We start from the raw sequence: 22,369 nt of genomic DNA, 5'->3' as shown, positions 1-22,369 counted from the left end.
GAAATGCTTCACAAAGACATTTTGTTTTACATTCTGCACGGAACATAAGGGGTTAATGCTTGGAATTTGCAGAATTACATCACTTGATTCTAGACATTTGTGAGACACACTGATCCCAAACATGTTTGTTTCATTTCAACTGGACTTCCAGGTATCCATTCTTAGGGCAGCAGTTTGCTTAATTCAAATCTCCCTCTTTATGGAATTGGTAACTTTGTTTAATAGCCCCCCCCTTCCCTCCCCATTCTCCATACGTTAACAAAATTTAAGTCAACATTTTGCTAGAACATAGGAATTGCCAAACCAAAAACATGATCTAAAATTAGAACTGCACATATTTTGTAATTAAATCAAGCTATTCAAATGTTTCAAAATAAAAAAGCAAGTAACTAGCAGAGCTTTTAACACCTTGAATAAATATAGTTACAGGTAGGTAGCCGTGTTGGTCTGCCTTGGTTGAAACAAAATAAAAAAATTCCTTCCAGTACCACCTTAGAGACCAACTAAGTTTGTTATTGGTATGAGCTTTCGTGTGCAAGCACACTTCTTCAAATACACTGAAAACCACTGGTTTTCAGTGTATCTGACAAAGGACTTTTTAAATTTCGTTTTGAATAAATATGTCACTATAATAGGAAATCTCCCTCCTCCCATGCAATGAGCATCACCTTCTGATCTTCATGTTTTGCCACTAATTACAGGTTTTTGATTAAATTGTGTTTAACAGGCTTGATTGCTGGTCAACCTAAGTGATTTTTTTTTCAAAGAACTAGTTTGACTGCTCTAAATATCTGGAGAAAGTTTTTCTGTATGGGGCACATTCATTGAAATGAGGGCATTAAATCTCAAAGAAAATGTGGGCAGCATTCTTATCATTATAAAGCTTTCGAAAACAAGTTTCAAAGATCCCCTACTAGACCGTTGGGTAGGTCAGGACCCGAAATGTATGTTGTGCAGTGCCTTTTGGTGGGTCAAAGCAATGGCACTGTCGCAATTTTCTTTTTATTGCTTAGCTTTAAAATACAGACACACTGGTGGGCTGGAAAGCAAGAAAGGAGCTTCCGTTTTCCTCTAAAGGTTATTCCCTCTAATAGTAAGCCGAGGAAATTTCAACCAGTACAGCTTTTCCCATTCCTGCTTGGTAATACTGAACCTGATATTTTTTTCTTCTACAACACTGCTGAAATTGAAGAAGTCCTTTGTAGCTGGTCATTTCAGAGGAGGAAATGGTTGTATGCAAAGACATAATTGACACTGGGTACCACACAGGTTGAGGTTCCTAGTGAGTCATAGGTTTGATAAGGTTAAAGGCTTCATACACATCATATATGTAAAGCACATTTTGAGTGCATTCTGCCCCCAACAGAATCCTGGGAACTGTAGTTTGTTAAGGGTGCTTGGAACTGTAGCTCCAAAGTACAACTCCCATGATTCTTTTGGGGGTGCTTTTTTTTTAAAAAAGTTTTTAAATTCAAAATTAAACAAGACATATTATCCAAAAACATATCATCCTTGTTTCCCCCCATTTTTCCTTCCTCCCCCCACCCTCCCACACAAAAAACCCACCCACCCCCCGACTTCCCTCAGTTCCAGTCTTTGGTTTCTCTGAAACTGCTGTTTTCTGCAAGTTACAAAGTTGTATAGATCCTCAAACTATTTAGCTGATTATTATCAATAAAAAGTTTGTGAATGTTTATTCAAAACCTGCCAAGGAGTCCAGTTCACTTTGTTGCGTCTTCAAATACTTTGTAAAGGGTTCCCATTCATCTTTAAAGTCACAGTTATTCTTATATGTCAGTTTTGCCAGTTCTGCATAGTCCGTCAATTTTTCTTGTCATGATTCTTTAGTTGGGGTTTCTTCAGTCTTCCATCCTTGTGCTACCAGAACTCTTGTGGCCGTTGTCGTATACATGAAGATGTTTTTTAGCTTTTTTGCCAGGTCTTTCCCTATAATCCCCAACAAAAATGCCTCGGGTTTTTAAACAAATGTTTTGGGGGTGCTTTAAATGAATGGTGTGTATGTTTAGGCTACACTTCAAAACATACGCAAAATTCCAACACTTTCACCTGGCGTGGGATAAGATGGGATCAAAATACCAAGCTTGTGGTCCTCATGACTGATGCCACTAGAGAGAATCGGATTCTGTGACTTTTACTCATTAACCCGCCCTGTAACCCCATGTTCACACATTCACCATGGCAAAAAAAATCCCTGATGCCAGCATCCTGTTTTAAATCCATTCCCCTCTACCAACCCTCTCAGCATCGGCTGATCTAAGCAGCGCAACAGTCCCTGGTGTGTCTTCCATCTTAGAGAGCCTGCCTATGTTATTAGCATCTTAACGCCTGCCATGATTTAGCTACCCCACCCCAAACCCGGCAATAAAACCTACCACAACCTTGTTAATTTGTGGCAGTCCCAGAGTTGACAACGGTACGGTTTCGTGGTTGGCGTGTCAGTAGCCTAACTGTAAACACGTGCAGCAGAATTCCTACAAGCGTTTTTAGGGATTTCCCCACAAGAAAAGGAAAATGTAGGGAAATGCAAGCGGGAAGGTGGGAATCTCAGGTACCATATATCCTAACATCATTATGCTTAGGAGTTCTGATATGCCTCTGAAATGCAAAGCAACATCACCCCTAACCTCCTCTCTTAATGTTTTATAAGTGCGGTATGTTTCCCATTATATGTATTGTATGGTGAGTTTATACCCCTGTTTTACAAGCAGTCTGCTTTCGTTTGTGAGGCGGGAGGCGAGGGCCCAGCGTCTTATCCAGAGTGGTCCACTATCCAACCAACCCCGGTGGCTGTTTTTCTCCCACCCGGTGCTACTTGAAATGTCTGTGAGGAGAAAAACAACACAGAGCAGGGAGAGAGAAGAGAATGGAAAAGAAAAAGTCCCGCGAGCACATCTGTGCTTTCGACTGCCCCCATCTTTCTTTTGCCCATCTCCTACACCGAATCATCAGCTGGCTGCCACCTGACGGCAAGTTGCTGTGGCAATACCGCTTTCCCTCACGGGTGAGGCGACTCAAAAACTCCCTGTTGAGGCACATCCACGGGCATGGGGAACTTGGGACCACACTAGACCTGAGGTAAATCGTGTGACTCTAAAGTAAACAGCAGGCTGAGGGGAAGCCACCCTGTGGGGAGAAGGGTTTCACTCTTTCCCTCCCTGCCACAGCCTGGACAAAAATCCCTCTACCCCACTGCTTGCTTTTCTAGGGGAGCGTACATTGGTGCCAATGGGAGCTTTCCTGGAAATGCGGACAGCAGCTGCAGAGAGATTTCTCTTGAGGCTGTGTGCAAGGGGAAGAGTTAAACCCGCCTCCCCACGGACTAGATGGGTAGCTTCTCCTCCACTGCTATTTACACAAGAGAAGCATTTCTTCCAGTGCCCAAACATTTATCACCCGCACAAGCAGAGCAGAGCACAAAGGCAACATCTATCCGTTGTATGTCCCACCAGCACCTGGTATTCAGAGGTACAGTGGTACCTTGGGTTAAGTACTTAATTCGTTCCGGAGGTCTGTTCTTAACCTGAAACTGTTCTTAACCTGAAGCACCACTTTAGCTAATGGGGCCTACCGCTGCTCATCCTGAAGCAAAGTTCTTAACCCGAGGTACTATTTCTGGGTTAGCGGAGTCTGTAACCTGAAGCGTATGTAACCTGAAGCGTATGTAACCTGAGGTACCACTGTATACTGCTTCTAAACATGCAGGCTCCATTGAACTACCATCACACCAAGAACCACCAATAGACCTGTTTCTCATGAATTTGCCTGATAATGTGTGTTGTTGTTTTTTTTACCATTTTAGTGAGTCGCTGTCTCTGCATTCTCCAGTTCTCTATGCATTATGTGAAATAGTATGTCCTTTTCTCTGTTCTTCATTGGGTCCATCTAATATGAGAAAAAGCCTTATTTGCTCTCTTGGTTCCATTTGTAATGATGTTATCCCCACCAAACCCTAAAGTAACTAGACATTTTAGCCTTTCTTTTTTTAAAATACAAAAGGTGTGCCAGCCCCCTGATGATTTCAGTTTCTCCTTTTTCTGCTCTGCTAAACATCGTTGCTGAGATAGGTCAACCAGAGAGCTGTGTACAGTAATCTATCTGAACATGCATTGTAGATTTATATAAAAGCATTACCAATAGTGGCAGTTTCATTTTCAATCTCTTTCCCTATCATTCCCAACAATTGCCTTTTTTTTTACTGAACACTTGAATTGCTGTTTGCACTGAGATATCCACTATCCTAAAACTTCTTTCTTTATATCAGATTCAGTTTCTGGTTATTAATATTATTATTATTAATTTTGTGTAGCACTTCACTCTTCCTTCTAGCTAATCTCGTCTGCCATGCTGTTGTCCATTCATTCAGAATAGAATAATCCTTGGGAGTTTTCCATAGTCTGCTTTGGATTTCAGCATCCTGCATAATTTAGTGTCGTCTGCAGATCTGACTATCTCACCGCTCCCCTCTGACACCAGATCATTTATGACAAAGACAGACAACCTGTGGCCCTCCATATGTTACTGGACTCCAACTCCCATCAGCCACAGCCAGCATGACCCATGGTTCTGGATAATGTGAGTTACAGTGCAACAATATTTGGAGGGCCACTGGTTTGCTGTTCTAGGAACAGTATTGGAAATTAGACAGGCGCCAGGCATTTTGACCTATTGGCCACATTTTTAATAATCTGTGCCATCATTAAAAAGAACGGTCAGAATAGGCCAATATATATGTAAACTGTCCCTGGATCAAGTGACTTTTCTTCTTTAAGTTCTCAAAGTTCTTAACCTAGCTCATGGTTGTCATCCGAACTAGCCAGATGTTTAACTGAGAATCAATCACAGCAACTAAATGTTCCATTTTTGTGATTGTAACCTTGGTTTACAGAGCCATTTGTTGTTGTTGTTTAGTCGTTTAGTCGTGTCCGACTCTTCGTGACCCCATGGACTACAGCACGCCAGGCACTCCTGTCTTCCACTGCCTCCCGCAGTTCGGTCAAACTCATGCTGGTAGCTTCGAGAACACTGTCCAACCATCTCATCCTCTGTCGTCCCTTTCTCCTTGTGCCCTCCATCTTTCCCAACATCAGGGTCTTTTCCAGGGAGTCTTCTCTTCTCATGAGGTGGCCAAAGTATTGGAGCCTCAGCTTCAGGATCTGTCCTTCCAGTGAGCACTCAGGGCTGATTTCCTTCGGAATGGAGAGGTTTGATCTTCTTGCAGTCCATGGGACTCTCAAGAGTCTCCTCCAGCACCATAATTCCAAAGCATCAATTCTTCGGCGATCAGCCAAGGTCAGAATGGGCCAATATATACGTAGACTGTCCCTGGATCAAGTGACTTTTCTTCTTTAAGTTCTCAAAGTTCTTAACCTAGCTCAAGGTTGTCATCCGAACTAGCCAGATGTTTAACTGAGAATCAATCACAGCAACTAAATATTCCATTTTTGTGATTGTAACCTTGGTTTAAGGAGCCATTTAGCAACAAGCTTATATATCGTGAGTTTCTATCACTGTCTAGATAGATGAATATGTTGTCTAGCACCATTCAGAAATACTGATCTCTGGAACACCCCGCTGCTTCCTTCCCTCTGTTGTAAAATAAATAAATGACCATTCCTGACTGTCTGCTTTCACTACGCTAATCAGTTGCCAATCCTCTTGTCCCAACATTGTTTAATTTCCTTGAGTTATTTCTCAAACATTTCTTTTTTGGAAATCCAGGTTATACGTCAACTGAATTGTCTCTGTCTACATCAGGGATGGGGAGCCCTGATGCTCGACTCAAACTCCCATCGGCTGCAGCCAGCATCCCAGGATAACAGGAGCTGCACTTAAGCAACTAAAGTTGAACATTGGCAGAAGGGTCATGGCTCAGTGGTAGAACATCTGCTTTGCATGCAAAAGGTCCCGGGTTCAATCCCTGACATCTCCAGGCAGGACTGGGAGAAAACTCTGTCTAAAGCCTAGAAAGCCACTGCCAGTCAGTGTAGACATTATCAAGGCATATGGGCCAGGGGTCTGGCTCAGTATAAGGCAGGTTCCTAAGTTCCTAACATGTGGAGAGCCACAGGTTCCTCACTCCTTGGACCATAAGAAGCTGTGTTATACGGAATTAGACCACTGGACAATCTAAGCTCAGTAGCCCCTGCACTGGCTGGCAGCATCTCTCTAAGGCTTCAGACTCTGCATTGACAAATAGCATCTCTCTAGAGTTTCAGACAGGTGTCTTTCCCATTCCTACCTGAAGATGCCAGAGGTGGGACCTGGGATGTTCTCCAGTGCTGTCAATTGACCTGGGATTGGTTAGTTTGACAGATCTGTAATTTCATCATCATCATCATCAATTACATCTGTATACTGCTCTTCGTCTGATGATCACAGTGTTATTCACAACATAAAAATACAAAATCCCCATTAAAAAAAATAATCATGTATCTAGGTTGAATATTTCTGTTTAAAATTCCATCATTTAAACTTTATTAAATGTTTAAGAGTTTCATTTAGTGGGGAATTATGCATCCCTATGGATCCACGTGTGTGGGTGAGCAACAAAAATAAACGCCTGGATGCCTGGATTCAAAATGTGGGGCTTGCATACAGAGAGCGTCAGTAGCAGATTATTAAACTCAAAAAATGTTGAACAGCAATAGAACATTAGGAAAACAACAACAACAACATTTTTAACAGAATACTAAATACAAGATAAAATATCAGACGTTAAAAACTTCCCTAAACAGGACTGCCTTCAGATGCCTGAATATATGTTGTTAGACCTTTTTATACCATTTACAATGCTCCCATCTTTCTACCCTAGTGAAAGGAACAGACCACACAGTTTAAAATGTTTTCCTTACAGATTAACAGGTCTGATACATGTGTTGTTCCATGCAGCTTCAAGGAGAAACACAGGCAGAACACTGTTGGGTCGCAAATACAGAATATATTTCCAAACACATGCTGTAAACTCAGGAGCAAGCTTACACACGCCTTTCTTCGTTACATGATGCACAGAGAGATGGAGAAAGGAAGTAGAAAGTCTTCACTTCCTCCCTCTCCAGAGGAGAGTGGATGTGACCTAGCAGAGTCTATGTAGCAATACAACTCTCTGGTCCTTTACCCCCTTCATGCACAAAACAACCCTATGCTTGCTAGTTGTATTTGACTGCAATCTCCCACACATTTTTCTGAACTCTCTAGGAATGGCATATGGCTCTAATTAAGCTCGTAATTTGGCAGTTAGCTCTAAAACATCCTCTTTTATCACAATTTTTTTCATACTGCTCTTCAGAACGCTCCCACCCACAGAGCATTTTCCCCTTCAACGTTTTCCATTAATTCAAACAATTAATCTAGCCTCTCTGCAATCCTATCCTGCATCAGGTTAATTGACCTGGTTAATTGATCTAAAAGATCAAGACCCCCCTACTTTAAAAGTTTGGTTTTATCAGTTGTTTTAGAAAAGAACACATAATAACTTTGGAAAAAGAACTGTCGGGCACAGACATTTTGGAGACTTAGCCGGAGCTAAGAACTCTTAAAAAAAAAAAGTCAAGCTGGAGAATAAAATATCTCATCATTCCCTCTGCTCAGTGGTGGCTGGTAAATGCTGGAGCTTGTATGGTGGTGAGCAGTTAGGAGGCAGAGGTGACTTTTTCAGGTATTCTCCGCATCCTCCTCCCTTGCAAATATAGGTAAAGGTAAAGGGACCCCTGATCATTAGGTCTAGTTGTGACTGACTCTGGGGTTGCGGCACTCATCTGGCTTTATTGGCCGAGGGAGCCGGCGTACAGCTTCCGGGTCATGTGGCCAGCATGACTAAGCCGCTTCTGGCGAACCAGAGCAGCGCACGGAAGCACCATTTACCTTCCCACCGGAGCGGTACCTGTTTATCTACTTGCACTGGTGTGCTTTCGAACTGCTAGGTTGGCAGGAGCAGTGACCGAGCAACGGGAGCTCACCCCGTCACAGGGATTCGAACCTCCGACCTTCTGATCGGCAAGTCCTAGGCTCTGTGCTTTAACCCACAGCGCCACCCGCGTCCCTTGCAAATATAGAGTGGGCACTTAAAAGTTATTCTCAAACACAAGCATCAAATATTTCAGACCCAGCCACTGAGGAGAAAAGTTGGATACCTAGAATGTCTAGGCAGAGGTGTACCTAGGTTGGCTTCCTTGCACTCTTGGCAATGAGTTGTATCAAAGCCCCTGAAGCTGGGAGAGACCATGGACCAGAAACTCAAAAACTTGCTTTTTGTCTCTCTTCGCACTCCGTCAGTGACTTCCTCCGCTGCCACTGAGGTTGCGTCTCCTCTGCCCTTCCTCCTCTCCTCCACCATCAGTCACTCTGAGACAAGGGTGAAGAGGTACAATTTTTGCGCCTCCCTGGGTCTGCATCCTTGGCGGGAGCCAGCCTAACCAACCCCTAGATATGTCCACTTCTAGGTGTCAGCATTAGGCAAAAAAGGAAAGGACCCCTGGATGGTTAAGTACAGTCAAAAGCAACTATGGGGGTGCGGCGCTCATCCCGCTTCAGGCCAAGGGAGCCGGCGTTAGTCCACAGACAGCTTTCCGGGTCATGTGGCCAGCATGGCTAAACCGCTTCTGGTGCAACGGAACACTGTGACAGAAACCAGAGTGCACAGAAACACTGTTTACTTTCCCGCTGCAGCGGTACCTATTTGTCTACTTGCACTGGCGTGCTTTCAAACTGCTAGGTTGGCAGGAGCTGGGACAGATCAACAGGAGCTCATCACCATCTCTCAGATTCAAACCGCCAACCTTCCTATTGGCAAGCCCAAGAGGCTCAGTGGTTTAGACCACAGCACCACACTGTGATCCCCCCAGTTCTGCTTACACCAAGAGGAAGAGATGGAAAAGCCACCTGGGAGTTTTTGAATGAGAGGAAATGTATAAAGGTGGCAGCTGTAGTCTAGCTTTGGATCTTAGGGTGTGAAAGAATAATGATAGGGCTTTGCCCTACCTTCCCCTAGTGATCTGCCTCCACAGTCTCCACCTCCAGAAATCCAGGGAGCAGTACTGTTCAGGTGGCCAAAATAGCACCTCCTATGCATAGGAGGAACGAGGGACATGGGTGGCGCTGTGGGTTAAACCACAGAGCCTAGGACTTGCCGATCATAAGGTCGGCGGTTTGAATCCCCATGACGGGGTGAGCTCCCGTTGCTCAGTCCCTGCTCTTGGCAACCTAGCAGTTCGAAAGCACGTCAAAGTGCAAGTAGATAAATAGGTACCACTCCGGTGGGAAGGTAAACGGCGTTTCCGTGCGCTGCTCTGGTTCGCCAGAAGCGGCTTAGTCATGCTGGCCACGTGACCCGGAAGCTGTACGCCGGCTCCCTCGGCCAATAAAGCGAGATGAGCGCCACAACCCCAGAGTCGGCCACGACTGGACCTAATGGTCAGGGGACCCTTTACCTATGCATAGGAGGAAGGCTTCAGCAGGCTTGCTGGAAACCCTTGCAGGAACTCCAGAAATAGCCCAATAAGACTGATCATGTTCAGCACGCAGCCACAGAATGCTGGCAAAGCAGAAAACTTGGGAGGAACATCAGATTTCCCTGGGAAGAGGGATTGACCATTGAACCACTCTGCCAGTTGCAGCTCTGTGAGGGAAACAGGGGTCTCCTAACAACTCTCAACTTTTTAAACAAAGGATGCTTCCTATAATTCTTTGAAGGAAGCCCTGGCTGATTAAAGTGCCATCATAGTGCTTTAAATGTATGATGTAAACATGGCCTTGGAACATAGGCCTATGTTCCTATGATGATCCATCAACATCCCCCCCCCCCCAACAGAGCCAAGGGACGGGGGGAAATGGAATAATAATAATAATAGTTATAGGAGCATTTAGACGGGTGTATAGCCAAACACTTCACGGTTGCTAGTGTGGCTTCCTTCCCCCAGGCATTATATTAAAAAGGCACGATAAGATGTTTTTAGAGCAATATTGTGTTTCCCAAAGCAAATCCACACACACACACACACACCCCACCTCCCAGCTGATAGGATGAAAGGGCAAAGGCTTGCTCATGGCGGCAGGTCTGTAATATGGCTAGATATTTATTTCATGCTATTAACTCCCCATCTTGCAGTAGCACTTAATGAAGGAAAAGCAAATGCACACGTAGTAGCACTTTGCGGAAACGCGATATGATATCTGGCTTGGCCTGAGGTGCAGTGCCTGGAACGCAGGCCATAAAGTCATTGGGCTAAACAGTTCCCATTAACCGACTACCAGCCTTGCTTACTGCGCCTAGATTGGCTGTTTGCACATTGCTACCGTTTCGCTTCGTGGCATCATTCCAGCGTCATCTGGGCCTTATGCGCTGGGCATTTGTTTACTCTCCAAACACCCCAGGAAAACATTGTGGTCCTACAGTAGGATAGGTAAAGGTAAAGGACCCCTGGACGGTTAAGTCCAGTCAAAGGTGACTATGAGGTGTGGCGCCCATCTCGCTTTCAGGCCAAGGGAGCTGGTGTTTGTCCACAGACAGCTTTCTGGGACATGTGGCCGGCATGACTAAACTGCTTCTGGCGTAACGGGACACCGTGACGGAAGCCAGAGGGCATGGAAACAACGTTTACCTCCCCGCCAGAGTGGTACCTATTTATCTACTTGCACTGGTGTGCTTTCAAACTAGGTTGGCAGGAGCTGGGACAGAGCAACGGGAGCTCACTCCATCACAGGGATTCAAACCGCCGACCTTCCAATCAGCAAGCCCAAGAGGCTCAGTGGTTTAGACCACAGCACCACCCGCATCCCTTTATTCTGCAGTGGGATACCAATAGTTCAAAGTACATCTCTGAAGCAGGAGTAGGTAAAATGGCAGGCTGCATGCTGTGTGATCCCTTAGAGTTTAGGCACATGCATTGGTCACAGGTCCATTCTCTCACCGGTTGGAGTTTTAACTTCTAGCGTAGGGATGGGGCAGCCAGTGAATGTCCATCCTGATGTTTCTGGATTTCAGCTCCCATCATTCCCATGGCCATTGGTGTCAGAAACGATGAAAGCCAGATGTTGTCATGGCATGTGGTCATGCTAATGATGATAGGAAGCAGAGGAATGGCCACAGCTCAATGGTGGAGCGTGTGTGTTGAACACAAAAGAGCCTAGGTTCAATTTCTAGCATCTTTCTGCCACTATGGAATACTGAAGTTTGATATGATTTCAGCATGGTCCACCTTCCTGTTCTGCATTTGCAAAAATAAAAATTGAAATACAGTGGTACCTTGGGTTACATACGCTTCAGGTTACATACGTTTCAGGTTACAGACTCCGCTCACCCAGAAATAGTGCTTCAGGTTTAGAACTTTGCTTCAGGATGAGAACAGAAATCGTGCTCCGGTGGCGCGGCAGCAGCAGGAGGCCCCATTAGCTAAAGTGGTGCTTCAGGTTAAGAACAGTTTCAGGTTAAGAACAGACCTCTGGAACGAATTAAGTAGTTAACCCGAGGTACCACTGTACACTCTAGTCCCCTGACAACCTAAAAGTGGGGGGAAATGGGGCGATCTTGGGCGGTTCTTCTGAATGATCCAGCCTCCTGTATAGCCTTTTCTGTCATCGTGAAATGTTAGCATTCTGTTGTGTTTCCATCTCTGCTGTTTTCCTAGGAGAAATTGGGGTTCCTCCACAGGGCTCCCTGGCAGCAAACTTCTTGACAGTTTAGCTTAATCTGTCCCACTACTCTGAAGCAGAAATGTTCTACGTAGCTGTTGTTTCTGTTTGACTAGGTGACCTGTTACTTCTGTTTCGATGAAGTGAAAAATTAAACCATCCACACTGTGTAGTGCTTCTTGGGGCTTCATTATCTATGAACCCCCAAATCTGGGATCCCCTCAAAACTGGTGCCAAAGTTTTGCAGTCGCTTTGCAGCAAACCCCCCACATTTTGCAGGGCCCCACAAACAGAGTACAGTGGTACCAAGGTTTACGAACTTAATCCATTCCTGAAGTGCATTCTTAAACTGAAACCGTTCTTAAACCAAGGCGCGCTTTCCCATATGAGGCCTCCTGCTGCCATTGCCCTTCCACCTTTCAGATTCCGTTCTTAGACCAAGGTACAGTTCACAAACCAGGACACTACTTCCAGTTTTGCAGAGTTCGTAAACCGAATCGTTTGTAAACAGGACTGTTCTTAAACTGAAGTTCCACTGTCATTGATACAGAAAACCTGGAGGTCAAAAGGTCACCCCAAACCCAACGTTGCCTTTGCTCATCCCTTCACTGGAGAGCCCAGGAGCTGGGTGGAAGCTGGAATGGGCAAAGACAAAGATCGCCCTCTGTGTGTCCTGCGCCTGCCCTCTCATGCTGGGCAGTATCACGGGATGCGTCACATGACACATCATGTGGCCGGGGGGGCAAGTTAGCACTGATGCCCCATAAGCAACCTTATTCATGTATGTATATAACATTTCCCTAATTTTCACCCCCCCACATAATTTGAAAACTAGAAAGCACAGGAAATATTTGATTCACACCAGTGACTTTGACATGTGAGATAATCCAATACTGTACAGCAATTTTAATCAAAATCTGAAATGTAGGGGGGGGGGAGTTTTTTGTGTGTTTTTTTAATGTGGTGATCTGTTGTGGAACAACCCTGCTGAAGGGGTTAACGGTGGTTACTCAGACCTTGTTTGCTGGTTGCAAAGGGGGGCCCATAACAGTTTAAGCTTCAGGGCCCCCAAAATGTATGTCTGTCACTGGTGGGTTGTCCATCATTTGTTAGCTGAAAAGGTGGCAGCCCTAAAAGTAGCCAACATGGGAGGTAGGTCACAGTCAAGGCAACTTGCATGGACATTGCCTACTTTGGACTGTTAATTAACATAGGAATGGTCTTGGGGAAATTTGGATGCTTAATGGCTTTAATTATAGAAAATGCACCGGATCTTCATTTTAGCAACACAGCAAAAGTTTAATTGCCATGAATGCAAACATGCTTTAAAAGGGCATTTTCCTGCTCCAAAGGTCAACGAACCCAGAGTAGCTTTTAATCTGGTTTGATTAGGTGCAGGGCATCCTGTTTTGCTTTGCGGAAATGGCTTTGCTTTGTCACACCCTTGGGTATATATAAGGAATCCTCAAGGCTCCTGTTGGATGCCATATGCTCTCTGCTCCTCAAGAACAGCTTTGACAGATCCAAAAGGTAAGTCTCCTTTAAAATTTATTTCTACTGCATAGGACGTGAACGACACCTTATGTACTTAACACACCAATTTTCCATCACTTCTCCCAGTTTTATTTGTAACTGGACTGCATATTTTCTGTTAATCACTGTTTAATCTTACTGTGCAATTTTTTTGTTTGAATTATGTATATGACCACCCTGGGACCTTTGGGTAAAGTGTGGATTATAAATATTTTAAATTAATAAAAATTAATAAAATTAATAAAAATTAAAATAACAATGAAATAACTATAACTGTAACCTGGAGGGGGTGATCTGGAAGCTGAAAAGTAGTAGGCCGGAAGAATGTGATAACTTTTGTAGGCTGCCATTATTTCGGGGTGGGATTGAATCACAATCCAGATCGCACCACTATAATTGACTGGGAGTTCTTGTGCAACAAACGCAATTCCTCCGAAAGTTCAGATTTTCTGCTGAAAGTAAAGTGATGGGGAAATGCAGTGGAACTTGTAGGATAGCAACATCATCTAATCTCCCCACAAACACATCAGAATGATTGCTCTTTAAATAGCCACTTCGTCTAATATCCCTGCAAACAAATCAGGAGGGGTGCTCATCCGCAAGTGGCCTCAAAATTAGTCATACTCGGAGCAGATACACTGAAATCAGTGTGTCTGAGTATGACTAACATTTGATACCCCCCCCCCCAAATCACTAAAGCACAGCCATCAAATAAATCCTTTCAGTGCCAGTTCAGAGGTATCCCTCCCCTCTCCCCGTCCCATCTGACACACCATGTACTGTTTTTAAATTACAGAACTCAAGCTTCAAACATGAAGTCCTTCAAAGTTCTCTTCCTCCTTTTGGTCTCTGTCAGCTTTGTGCTGATGGAAGAAAATGACTCAAGGTAAGTGTATGAACAGGGATACCTGAGGAAGTCAGTCCTTGTGAGTTCTGAACTGACCTGATTGGCACTTTTTAGGCTAAATGTGTGGATTGAAATTTAACTATCCGTGGTTCTCCCAAGGATGAGGAGAAACATGTACAGTGGTACCTCGGGTTAAGAACTTACATACACATACGCTTCAGGTTACATACACTTCAGGTTACATATGCTTCAAGTTACATACGCTTCAGGTTACAGACTCCGCTAACCCAGAAATAGTACATCGGGTTAAGAACTTTGCTTCAGGATGAGAACAGGATGAGGCCCCATTAGCTAAAGTGGTGCTTCAGGTTAAGAACAGACCTGCGGAACGAATTAAGTACGTAACCAGAGGTATCACTGTAATTCGTTCCAGAGGTCTGTTCTTAACCTGAAACTGTTCTTAACCTGAAGCACCACTTTAGCTAATGGGGCTTCCCGCTGCCAGAGCACAATTTCTGTTCTCATCCTGAAACAAAGTTCTTAACCCGATGTACTATTTCTGGGTTAGGGGAGTCTGTAGCCTGAAGCATCTGTAACCTGAAGCATATGTAACACGAGGTACCACTGTATCTGAACTGAGCATCTTGCTAAACTAAAGTGTTTTCTTATGCTAAATCAGCTTCCGGTCCACAGACTAAATTAGGCCCACCAATATTCCTAATTTGTCCTAATTTCCAACCAGCCACAGATTAAGCTGCAGTTGCAAAGGCGCAATCAGGAACCTTATAGAGCCTTATTGGTTGTTCCTTTGCACCTGTGGCTTGCAATTGGTGCCATTTACATTTGATGACAAATGCAAGCAACGCTACCAGAGTCAAATCCACCCGGGACTTTCGGATCAATGCTCCTGATAGAATCTGAGGTCTCCAAAAGCAGTGCAGCTTGCTGCCAATTAGCTGTGCGGCTTGCATTTGGCAGCAAATTTCAACCGTCCCCTTTCACACATCGTCCGCAGAGAGTTATCCACAATGGGATCTGTCCCATGAGCCGAAAGGAGTTCCCCATCCTTTAGCTAGAGTGCTGTTTGAAACGAGAGATGAGGATTTTCCCTATGTGTTTCTGTTTTGCTCTTAGAGAAAACACAAAGAATTCCAGGTTTCTGCAGAGACGGTATTCAGAGGGGACATTAGCAAGCGATTACAGTCGAACTTTGGACAGCATGATGAAGAAGAACTTTGTGGAGTGGCTCTTGAACAGGAGAGAGACCATGATTGAGTAAGTCTATTGCACAGGGGGTTCATCCAGGATTTTAGGGAAAGCACTGGGTCAAACTGATGTTTGGAAGGCTGAGTAGGAAGGGAGGAATGCAGACGAGAAGGGAACACTTCTTTCTGGTCCAGGATCTTGCCTTGTTCCGCTCCATGGGCTAGCATTCTCAAACATGGACCAGTTTTAAAGTACCATAAGTCCAATGGGGCTGATCACTTTGGTTGAGGTTGAGGAAGCCTGACTTAAATACCCTTTCCCCCCTTTATCAGGCTTTTTATTTGCTCTTAAGTTATACCTAGGTAGTCGGGGCACTTCTGACCACCTTTGTTGGCACAAAAGGTAAAGGTAAAGGGACCCCTGACCGTTAGGTCCAGTCGTGACCGACTCTGGGGTTGGCCGAGGGCGCCGGCGTACAGCTTCCGGGTCATGTGGCCAGCATGACTAAGCCGCTTCTGGCGAACCAGAGCAGCGCACAGAAACGCCGTCCACCTTCCCGCTGGAGCGGTACCTATTTATCTACTTGCACTTGACGTGCTTTCGAACTGCTAGGTTGGCAGGAGCAGGAACAGAGCAAGGGGAGCTCACCCTGTCGCGGGGATTCAAACCGCCGACCTTCTGATCGGCAAGTCCTAGGCTCTGTGGTTTAACCCACAGCGCAACCCGCGGGGGGAGAAACAGGGGGCAGATGAAATGGTCTTAACAGAGCTGAAGCATTATAGTACTCCTCAGGATCCCAGATTCCCAGGGAGATGGCTTTTGTGTATGTTCCCCCAGTAACAGAATTGACCCATCCAGGAGAGATACTGAACCCACAGCATTAGATACAAGGAATCAAGGCATTGAAGCTGGATCTCAGGAGGCAATGGACTTCATCAAATGCATTCTGCAAAATATGGGGAAACAGAGGTGAGCTCAACAACTTGTTTGGTCTGCAAAAGAAGATCCTATTTCAGCAGAGAATAAGTATTTCAGCTGCAAAGTAAATCATAATCTCCTTTTCCTCCTCCATATTATATTGCTACTACTGTTTACCCACCCTTCACCCTAAGGTCCCAAGGTGGATTATAACATTAAAACAACTTACAAAAATAAGTTATAAGTTGGTCCTAAAAATATACACCTCAGGTGTTAAAAGCCAGGTATGATTATAGTTCAGTCAATCTAAAATCTGTTGAAAAAGTGATGTTTGCAAACATTTGCTATACATAATAAAATAATGATCAGTTGTAACTAGGGGTGCCAGAGAAATTTGATTTTGACTGAAGTTGAATGAGAAACCCTCTAATTTGCACTTATCAAACCAATACAATAACAGAAGCAGCTACCCACTGAAATGTGTAATTCTCTGAATTTTGCAATGCAACAAACCAATGTGTGCAAAAACATATTAGTGGTAACTGTTCATAAAAATGCATGTATTGGTAAAAGTAACATGCAAAAATGCATTATATTGGGGAAATTGCTTGAAAAAATGCATCTATTAGTCAAAACTGCTTTCAAAAATATGTTTACTATGAGAAATATGCACTAAAATGTACAACATCATGAGGATTTTTTTAAAAGTATAAATGTGAACAACTGAATTTAACACTGGGGGGGGAAAGAAACTGGTAGAAAAATAAAAATTGACAGTCTTGTTCATAACTTTTAAAAACTGCACCAGTACTACCTCGCCTTTTAGATATTGTAATAAAGTAATTTTGAGATCAGATGGAAACTGTTAGCCTTTACTTTGATATAATAAAAATAAGATACCTTCCCATTTTTTAAAAAAAGAAATGGCCAAAGCAAAAAACGGATTAAAATATTTTTATATCACCTTTCATTCAAGAATCTCAACGTGGTATACAATAAGCTGCTACATTACAATAAAACTGTAAAATAGCAGCATTTACAAAGCCAGGGTAGATATAAAACCGAAGAGCTCAGAAGCAAAACAATCTTAAAATTCCAGCAAAATATGCAAGGAGAACATTCCTGCCAACAAATATTTTCTACATAATGCTTAGTTTATGTGGAGTTGTAGGTACCCCTGGTGTTTTTTAAAATATCTTTGGACAGAAATTGTATGACTATAAACAGCTGCTTCGGGAAAATGTCTCGTGGCCATTTTAGAAAATGGCGCCTGCAGACTGATGCCAACCTGCTTATGTCTACCCAACTTTTTCTCATTCCAACACGCCTTCTGCATTATATATAGATGGGAATTGCTGTCAGGCATGAAATTCCTATGGAGGGCTATTACAAGGACTGCATTAAGAAAGCTGTTTCCAATTCCTAGCTACCAGCATCAAATTTTTAGTTGCCTAGGCAACTGGGCACCTGGGATTTTCCTCCAACGCCCCCTCCCCACCAACTAGGACTCCTTTGCAACTTTGCTCCCCGCCCCCCGCCATCTCAATCTCTGGGATCCCTATGGCAGCAAATGTCTACTTCACAGTCTCTTTCTTCTAGCCTGGCTCTGCCAAATGGTTCAGATGACTGGAAGGATGTCCGGAGGCAAGAACATCTGGCATGGCTGATTTCTGCTGACCTCTGCAGGCCAATGTGAGTGAATCGCTTCCTCTCCCTTTCCCTCTCTTCCTGTTTCCTTCCAAAGGCAACGAAGAGTTGGGACTCCACAGACAACCCACGTGGTGGTTTGGGCAACAGTGTGTTATGGGTGCCAAAGAAGCAGCAGGTCATCTGCAAGGTCCGGTGTTGATGGCTATATGCCAGAAACTCCCGAATACTGATTGCTGCTCCTTATCTGCTGTTGACTGCTAGTACAGAACCAGTGGGTGGCAAATGTTAACAGTGAATACGAAGTAGCCACAGAAGCTTGATCCAAGGGAAATTTGGGAGCTATAAAAATGGTTTCATTTATATAATTACGTAAGAAAAGCTTGCTGGATCATAATACAGTGGTACCTCGGGTTACATATGCTTCAGGTTACATACGCTTCAGGTTACAGACTCCGCTAACCCAGAAATAGTGCTTCAGGTTAAGAACTTTGCTTCGGGATGAGAACAGAAATCATGCTCCAGCGGCGCGGCAGCAGCGGGAGGCCCCATTAGCTAAAGTGGTACTTCAGGTTAAGAACAGTTTCAGGTTAAGTACGGACCTCTGGAACGAATTAAGTACTTAACCAGAGGTACCACTGTAATTATTATTATTATTATTATTATTATTATTATTAATTTATTTATACCCCAGCCACTCTAGGCGGCTTCCAACAGAATATTAAAATACAATAGTCTATTAAACATTAAAAGCTTCCCTAAACAGGAAACATGATCCAGCCCAGCATTCTGTTCTCACAGTGGCCAACCAGATGCCTGTGGGAATTCAGGTTCTTTTGGGTAAGAGATGGCAGTGTTATGATTAGTAAATAAACATTGCTACAGCTTTGGACCAGTTTTCTTACCCCATATATGCCCGCTTGGCCACTTCAGTCTACAGAACTGGCATTTTTACAAATGTTTTACAAATGTTTGATTGACACTTGTGAGAAATCAACCTTTTAGTTATGTGCTGCAATTCCCCATGCCTTCGTTGTAGTTTCTGAAGCTGAAACCATTTCCCTTTAGGCACACCTCCCCAGACACGTCATTTTAGCATGTGTTCTTGTTTGTAAAACTGTGAATTTTAATCTATATTTGGGTCTTTTTATTGTGCTGACTTGTTTGCAGTGTCTGTTTCCACCGCTATTATCTTGGAATATTTTATGTTCTTTTGTGTATGCTGCTTAGAGAGGTGCTTTGTGGGTTTGGGGGATTAAGCAGTATATAAAGCTTGCAAAATATTCCCCCATGGCTCAGATGCACATCTTGTACAGTATTTAGTAGGAGCTGTTGAGTTCAGTATTGTGGGATCAGTTTTATGGAGCTCCCTTCCAGGTAAGGACAAACAGACAACCCCATCCCTCTTGAACTTCAGCAGGCATTATAACTGAATTCTGATTCTATAGCTTTAACTATCCCCCCCCATTGCATTGAGTTTCTCATACACTGCTTACAAAGGCCATAGCTCAGCGGTGGGAGTATGCAGACGGTCCCACGATCAAATCCCCAGTATCTCCAGGTAGGGCTAGGAGGAAGGATCCCTTCCTGAAACTCTGACAAGTCACTGCCAGTCATTATAGACAAAAGCACACAAGATGGATCATAAGACTATAAAGTTGGGAGCGACCCCCAAGGGCCATCTAGTGCAGGGGTTAGCAAACTTTTTCAGCAGGGGGCCGGTCCACTGTCCCTCAGACCTTGTGGGGGGCCGGACTATAATTTTTTTGGGGGGGAATGAACAAATTCCTATGCCCCACAAATAACCCAGAGATGCATTTGAAATAAAAGGGCACATTCTACTCATGTAAAAACACGCTGATTCCCGGTCCGTCCACGGGCTGGATTGAGAAGGTGATTGGGCCAGATCTGGCCCCCAGGCCTTAGTTTGCCTACCCATGGTCTAGTGCAACCCCACTGCAATTCAGGAACTTCAGCTAGATCATAATCCAACCTCTGCTTAAAAACCTCCAAGGCAGGTGAGTCCACCACCTCTCGTGGGAGTCTGTTCCACTGTCAAGCTGTTCTTGCTGTCAGAAAGTTCTTGTGGTGTTTAGTCGGAATCTCCTTACTTGTAACTTGAAGCCGTTGGTTCGGATCCTGCCCTTTGGAGCAGGAGAAAACAAGCTTGCGCCACCCTCCATTAGACAGCCCTTTAGAACAGGGGTCCCCAAACTAAGGTCCGTGGGCCAGGTAAGGCCTGAGGGACTCATTTATCCGGCCTGTGGCAAGCCCTGTTGCCACCGCCTGCTCTTACCACCGCTGTGCTGTGCGGCTGCCCACTTCCGGGTCGGAGGAGCACCGAAAATAGCTTGTGCGCATGCACAAGCGTTATTTCCGATGCACATCCGGGTCGGAGGAGGCCCGTGCACATGCGCACAAGCTATTTCTGGTGCTCCTCCGACTTGGAAGTGCTCCAGAAATAGCGTGTGCACACACATATGGGCACACACTCCCCCACCCTCCGGCCTGCCACGCAGTCAGCGCTGGAGACACCGGCCCGAGGCGTGGTAAGTTTGCTGACCCCTGCTTTAGATATTTGAAGATGGCAATCATATCGCCTCTCAGTCTCCTCTTTACCAGGCTGCACATACCATTGAATGTATGTTTGAATCATTCCTGCTTAGAAATGATTGTAATCAAGTGGCATATGTTTCCCAAGTAAATAAAAAAAATACCATTGCTGAGTGAGGAATGCTCAGCCCAGAGCTTTACCGAAGGTTGCCCCCCTTCTCTATTTTTCACACACACACCCCCAAAAAAACCAGGCTCCTTGGCAAACTTTACATATTTCATCATCTTTCCCCCTTTAATTTTCCAGGCTTCAATAGCTCACAGCTTCCTTGAGGAGAAAAGATGGACTAACTTCTGTACTCTCCTTGTTTTGTACCTTTGGCTAATGAGTGTCAACAGTAATTATGACAGCAGCAATAAAACAATTTATTATCAAGTTCAGACGTGAGTGTTAAGAGTGTTATTCAATTTTTAAAACAACAACAAGACCCCAAACAGAATTCGTAAGTGCTCTCATCAGAAACAGAAGTTACAGGTTGTGCTAATCTGTCAGTCTGGTATGGTGCATAACAGGGAGGTGATTCAGAATCCGTTCTCAGGGCAGCCCCACACAGCTGCATTGGGGTCATGAGAGATCAATAATTTGGTTCCTGCTCAGGCATAGTGATCTATTTTTAAGATACAAAACCTGAAGATTTAAAAAGCTGCTATACAACAGTGAAACATTGCCACCAGCATCAATAGTAAAAAGGATGTTTTAAAATCTAAAGCATAACTATGACTGCATATTTATTAAAAAGCATAACCTTTTTTTCAGCTGTAGAAGGGCTCCATAAAATACCAGTATATCTTAACGCAGTTCACAAAGGCTTGATGAAGATAGTTGAGATTTAGTGGGCTTTCCATGCAAAGGAGCAGTTGGTCTCCCCCCCTCCCCAGCAGGTCCTGGATTTCCATCGCTTCCACTTTAAAAAACAACAACAACAAATAGTTGTTATTTTTATTTGCTTACAGGGCACATGGGTGTGCTGTAGCCATGCACCATCTTAATATGCCCAGAGGCAAACTAAGTACACTGCCAGCCAAACTGATACATCTGGAGAAGGTGTGTTAGTGTTAAGTGCAAATCTGGTATGCAACAACCACTGGAATACTTTTGTGATTGGGAAAGAATGTGAGCCTATGAGCCTGGCAGTACCTGGTTCCTAGCTCAGCTCAGGAACTTCGCAGCTAGCCTTTGGTTGACTGCTGTCTCTCAGCCTTCACCCCACTCTGCCCACCTGCAATTTAGGTGAAATCATAATGATGTTACACAGTGGTTGTAAGAACTGATGAAGTACATTTTGCTGTCTGAGTAGTGGTGAATGGTCTCTCTCCCCTCCTACAAGTCAAGCTGCATTAACACCCAAGTTATTTTGGTATTAGAGGCAGAAAATGCCATGTCTATGGATATATTTCGCTCCCTGTCATTAACAACACAATAACCACAAATTCAAGAATCAACAATTTGCTGCCTTTTTCTGCAGGGCCACTGCACTTTGCCTAATGATAAGACTGACCATTGCTCTTCACCAGGGGTCAGCAAACTTTTTCAAACACTGTCCCTCAGACCTTGTGGGGAGCCAGACTATATTTTTTTTTGGGGGGGGGGGAATGAACAAATTCCTATGCCCCACAAATAACCCAGAGATGCGTTTTAAATAAAAGCACACATTCTAATGTAAAAACACCAGGCAGGCCCCACAAATAACACAGAGATACATTTTAAATAAAAGGACACATTCTACTCATGTAAAAACAAGCTGATTCCTGGACCATCCATGGGCCAGATTTAGAAGGCGACTGGGCCAGATCCGACCCCTGGGCCTTAGTTTGCCTACCCATGCTCTTCCCCACCATCACACAAGTTGAGTCCATTTGTTATAGCAGTGTGCCACTAGAGGGCAATATGATAGCGCATTTAACTCAGTTTCCAGAAAAGAGGTGGGAGTGAATCATCTAAACACAACCCTCTTTTAT

At 44.2% G+C, this 22,369-nt stretch overlaps 1 protein-coding gene and 1 long non-coding RNA gene across 3 annotated transcripts in view; one reads left to right on the top strand and one right to left on the bottom strand.

Annotated features, from left to right (window-relative positions):
- The window catches only part of GIP (gastric inhibitory polypeptide), a gene marked incomplete at its 3' end in the record, with an annotated part of 28,623 nt that extends 7,832 nt beyond the window's left edge, over positions 1 to 20,791 (top strand). Inside the window, exons 1-6 of one of the 2 annotated variants that reach the window (XM_083709937.1) lie at positions 13,068 to 13,176; positions 13,976 to 14,065; positions 15,161 to 15,301; positions 16,070 to 16,201; positions 17,750 to 17,842; positions 20,658 to 20,791. In XM_083709937.1, coding sequence (XP_083566063.1) covers positions 13,992 to 14,065; positions 15,161 to 15,301; positions 16,070 to 16,201; positions 17,750 to 17,842; positions 20,658 to 20,667 — 450 coding nt within the window. In that variant the 5' untranslated portion in view covers positions 13,068 to 13,176; positions 13,976 to 13,991. Of the gene's footprint in view, positions 1 to 13,038; positions 13,177 to 13,975; positions 14,066 to 15,160; positions 15,302 to 16,069; positions 16,202 to 17,749; positions 17,847 to 20,657 lie in introns of those variants that run through there. The other variant, XM_083709938.1, reaches the window with a different exon arrangement.
- On the bottom strand, positions 20,753 to 21,651 carry LOC310830350. The gene is made up of 2 exons (XR_014557612.1): positions 21,549 to 21,651; positions 20,753 to 21,315 (listed from the first exon to the last, which is right to left on the bottom strand). It is a non-coding gene; the product is annotated as an uncharacterized lncRNA (long non-coding RNA).
- Between the last annotated feature and the right edge of the window lie 718 nt (positions 21,652 to 22,369).

This window comes from Podarcis gaigeae (genome assembly GCF_964106915.1).
Source record: "Podarcis gaigeae genome assembly, chromosome: 13".
NCBI classification, from domain to species: domain Eukaryota; kingdom Metazoa; phylum Chordata; class Lepidosauria; order Squamata; family Lacertidae; genus Podarcis; species Podarcis gaigeae.
The sequence above is the reverse complement of the archived record's forward strand: the minus strand, read 5'-3'. Positions and strand labels throughout refer to the sequence as shown.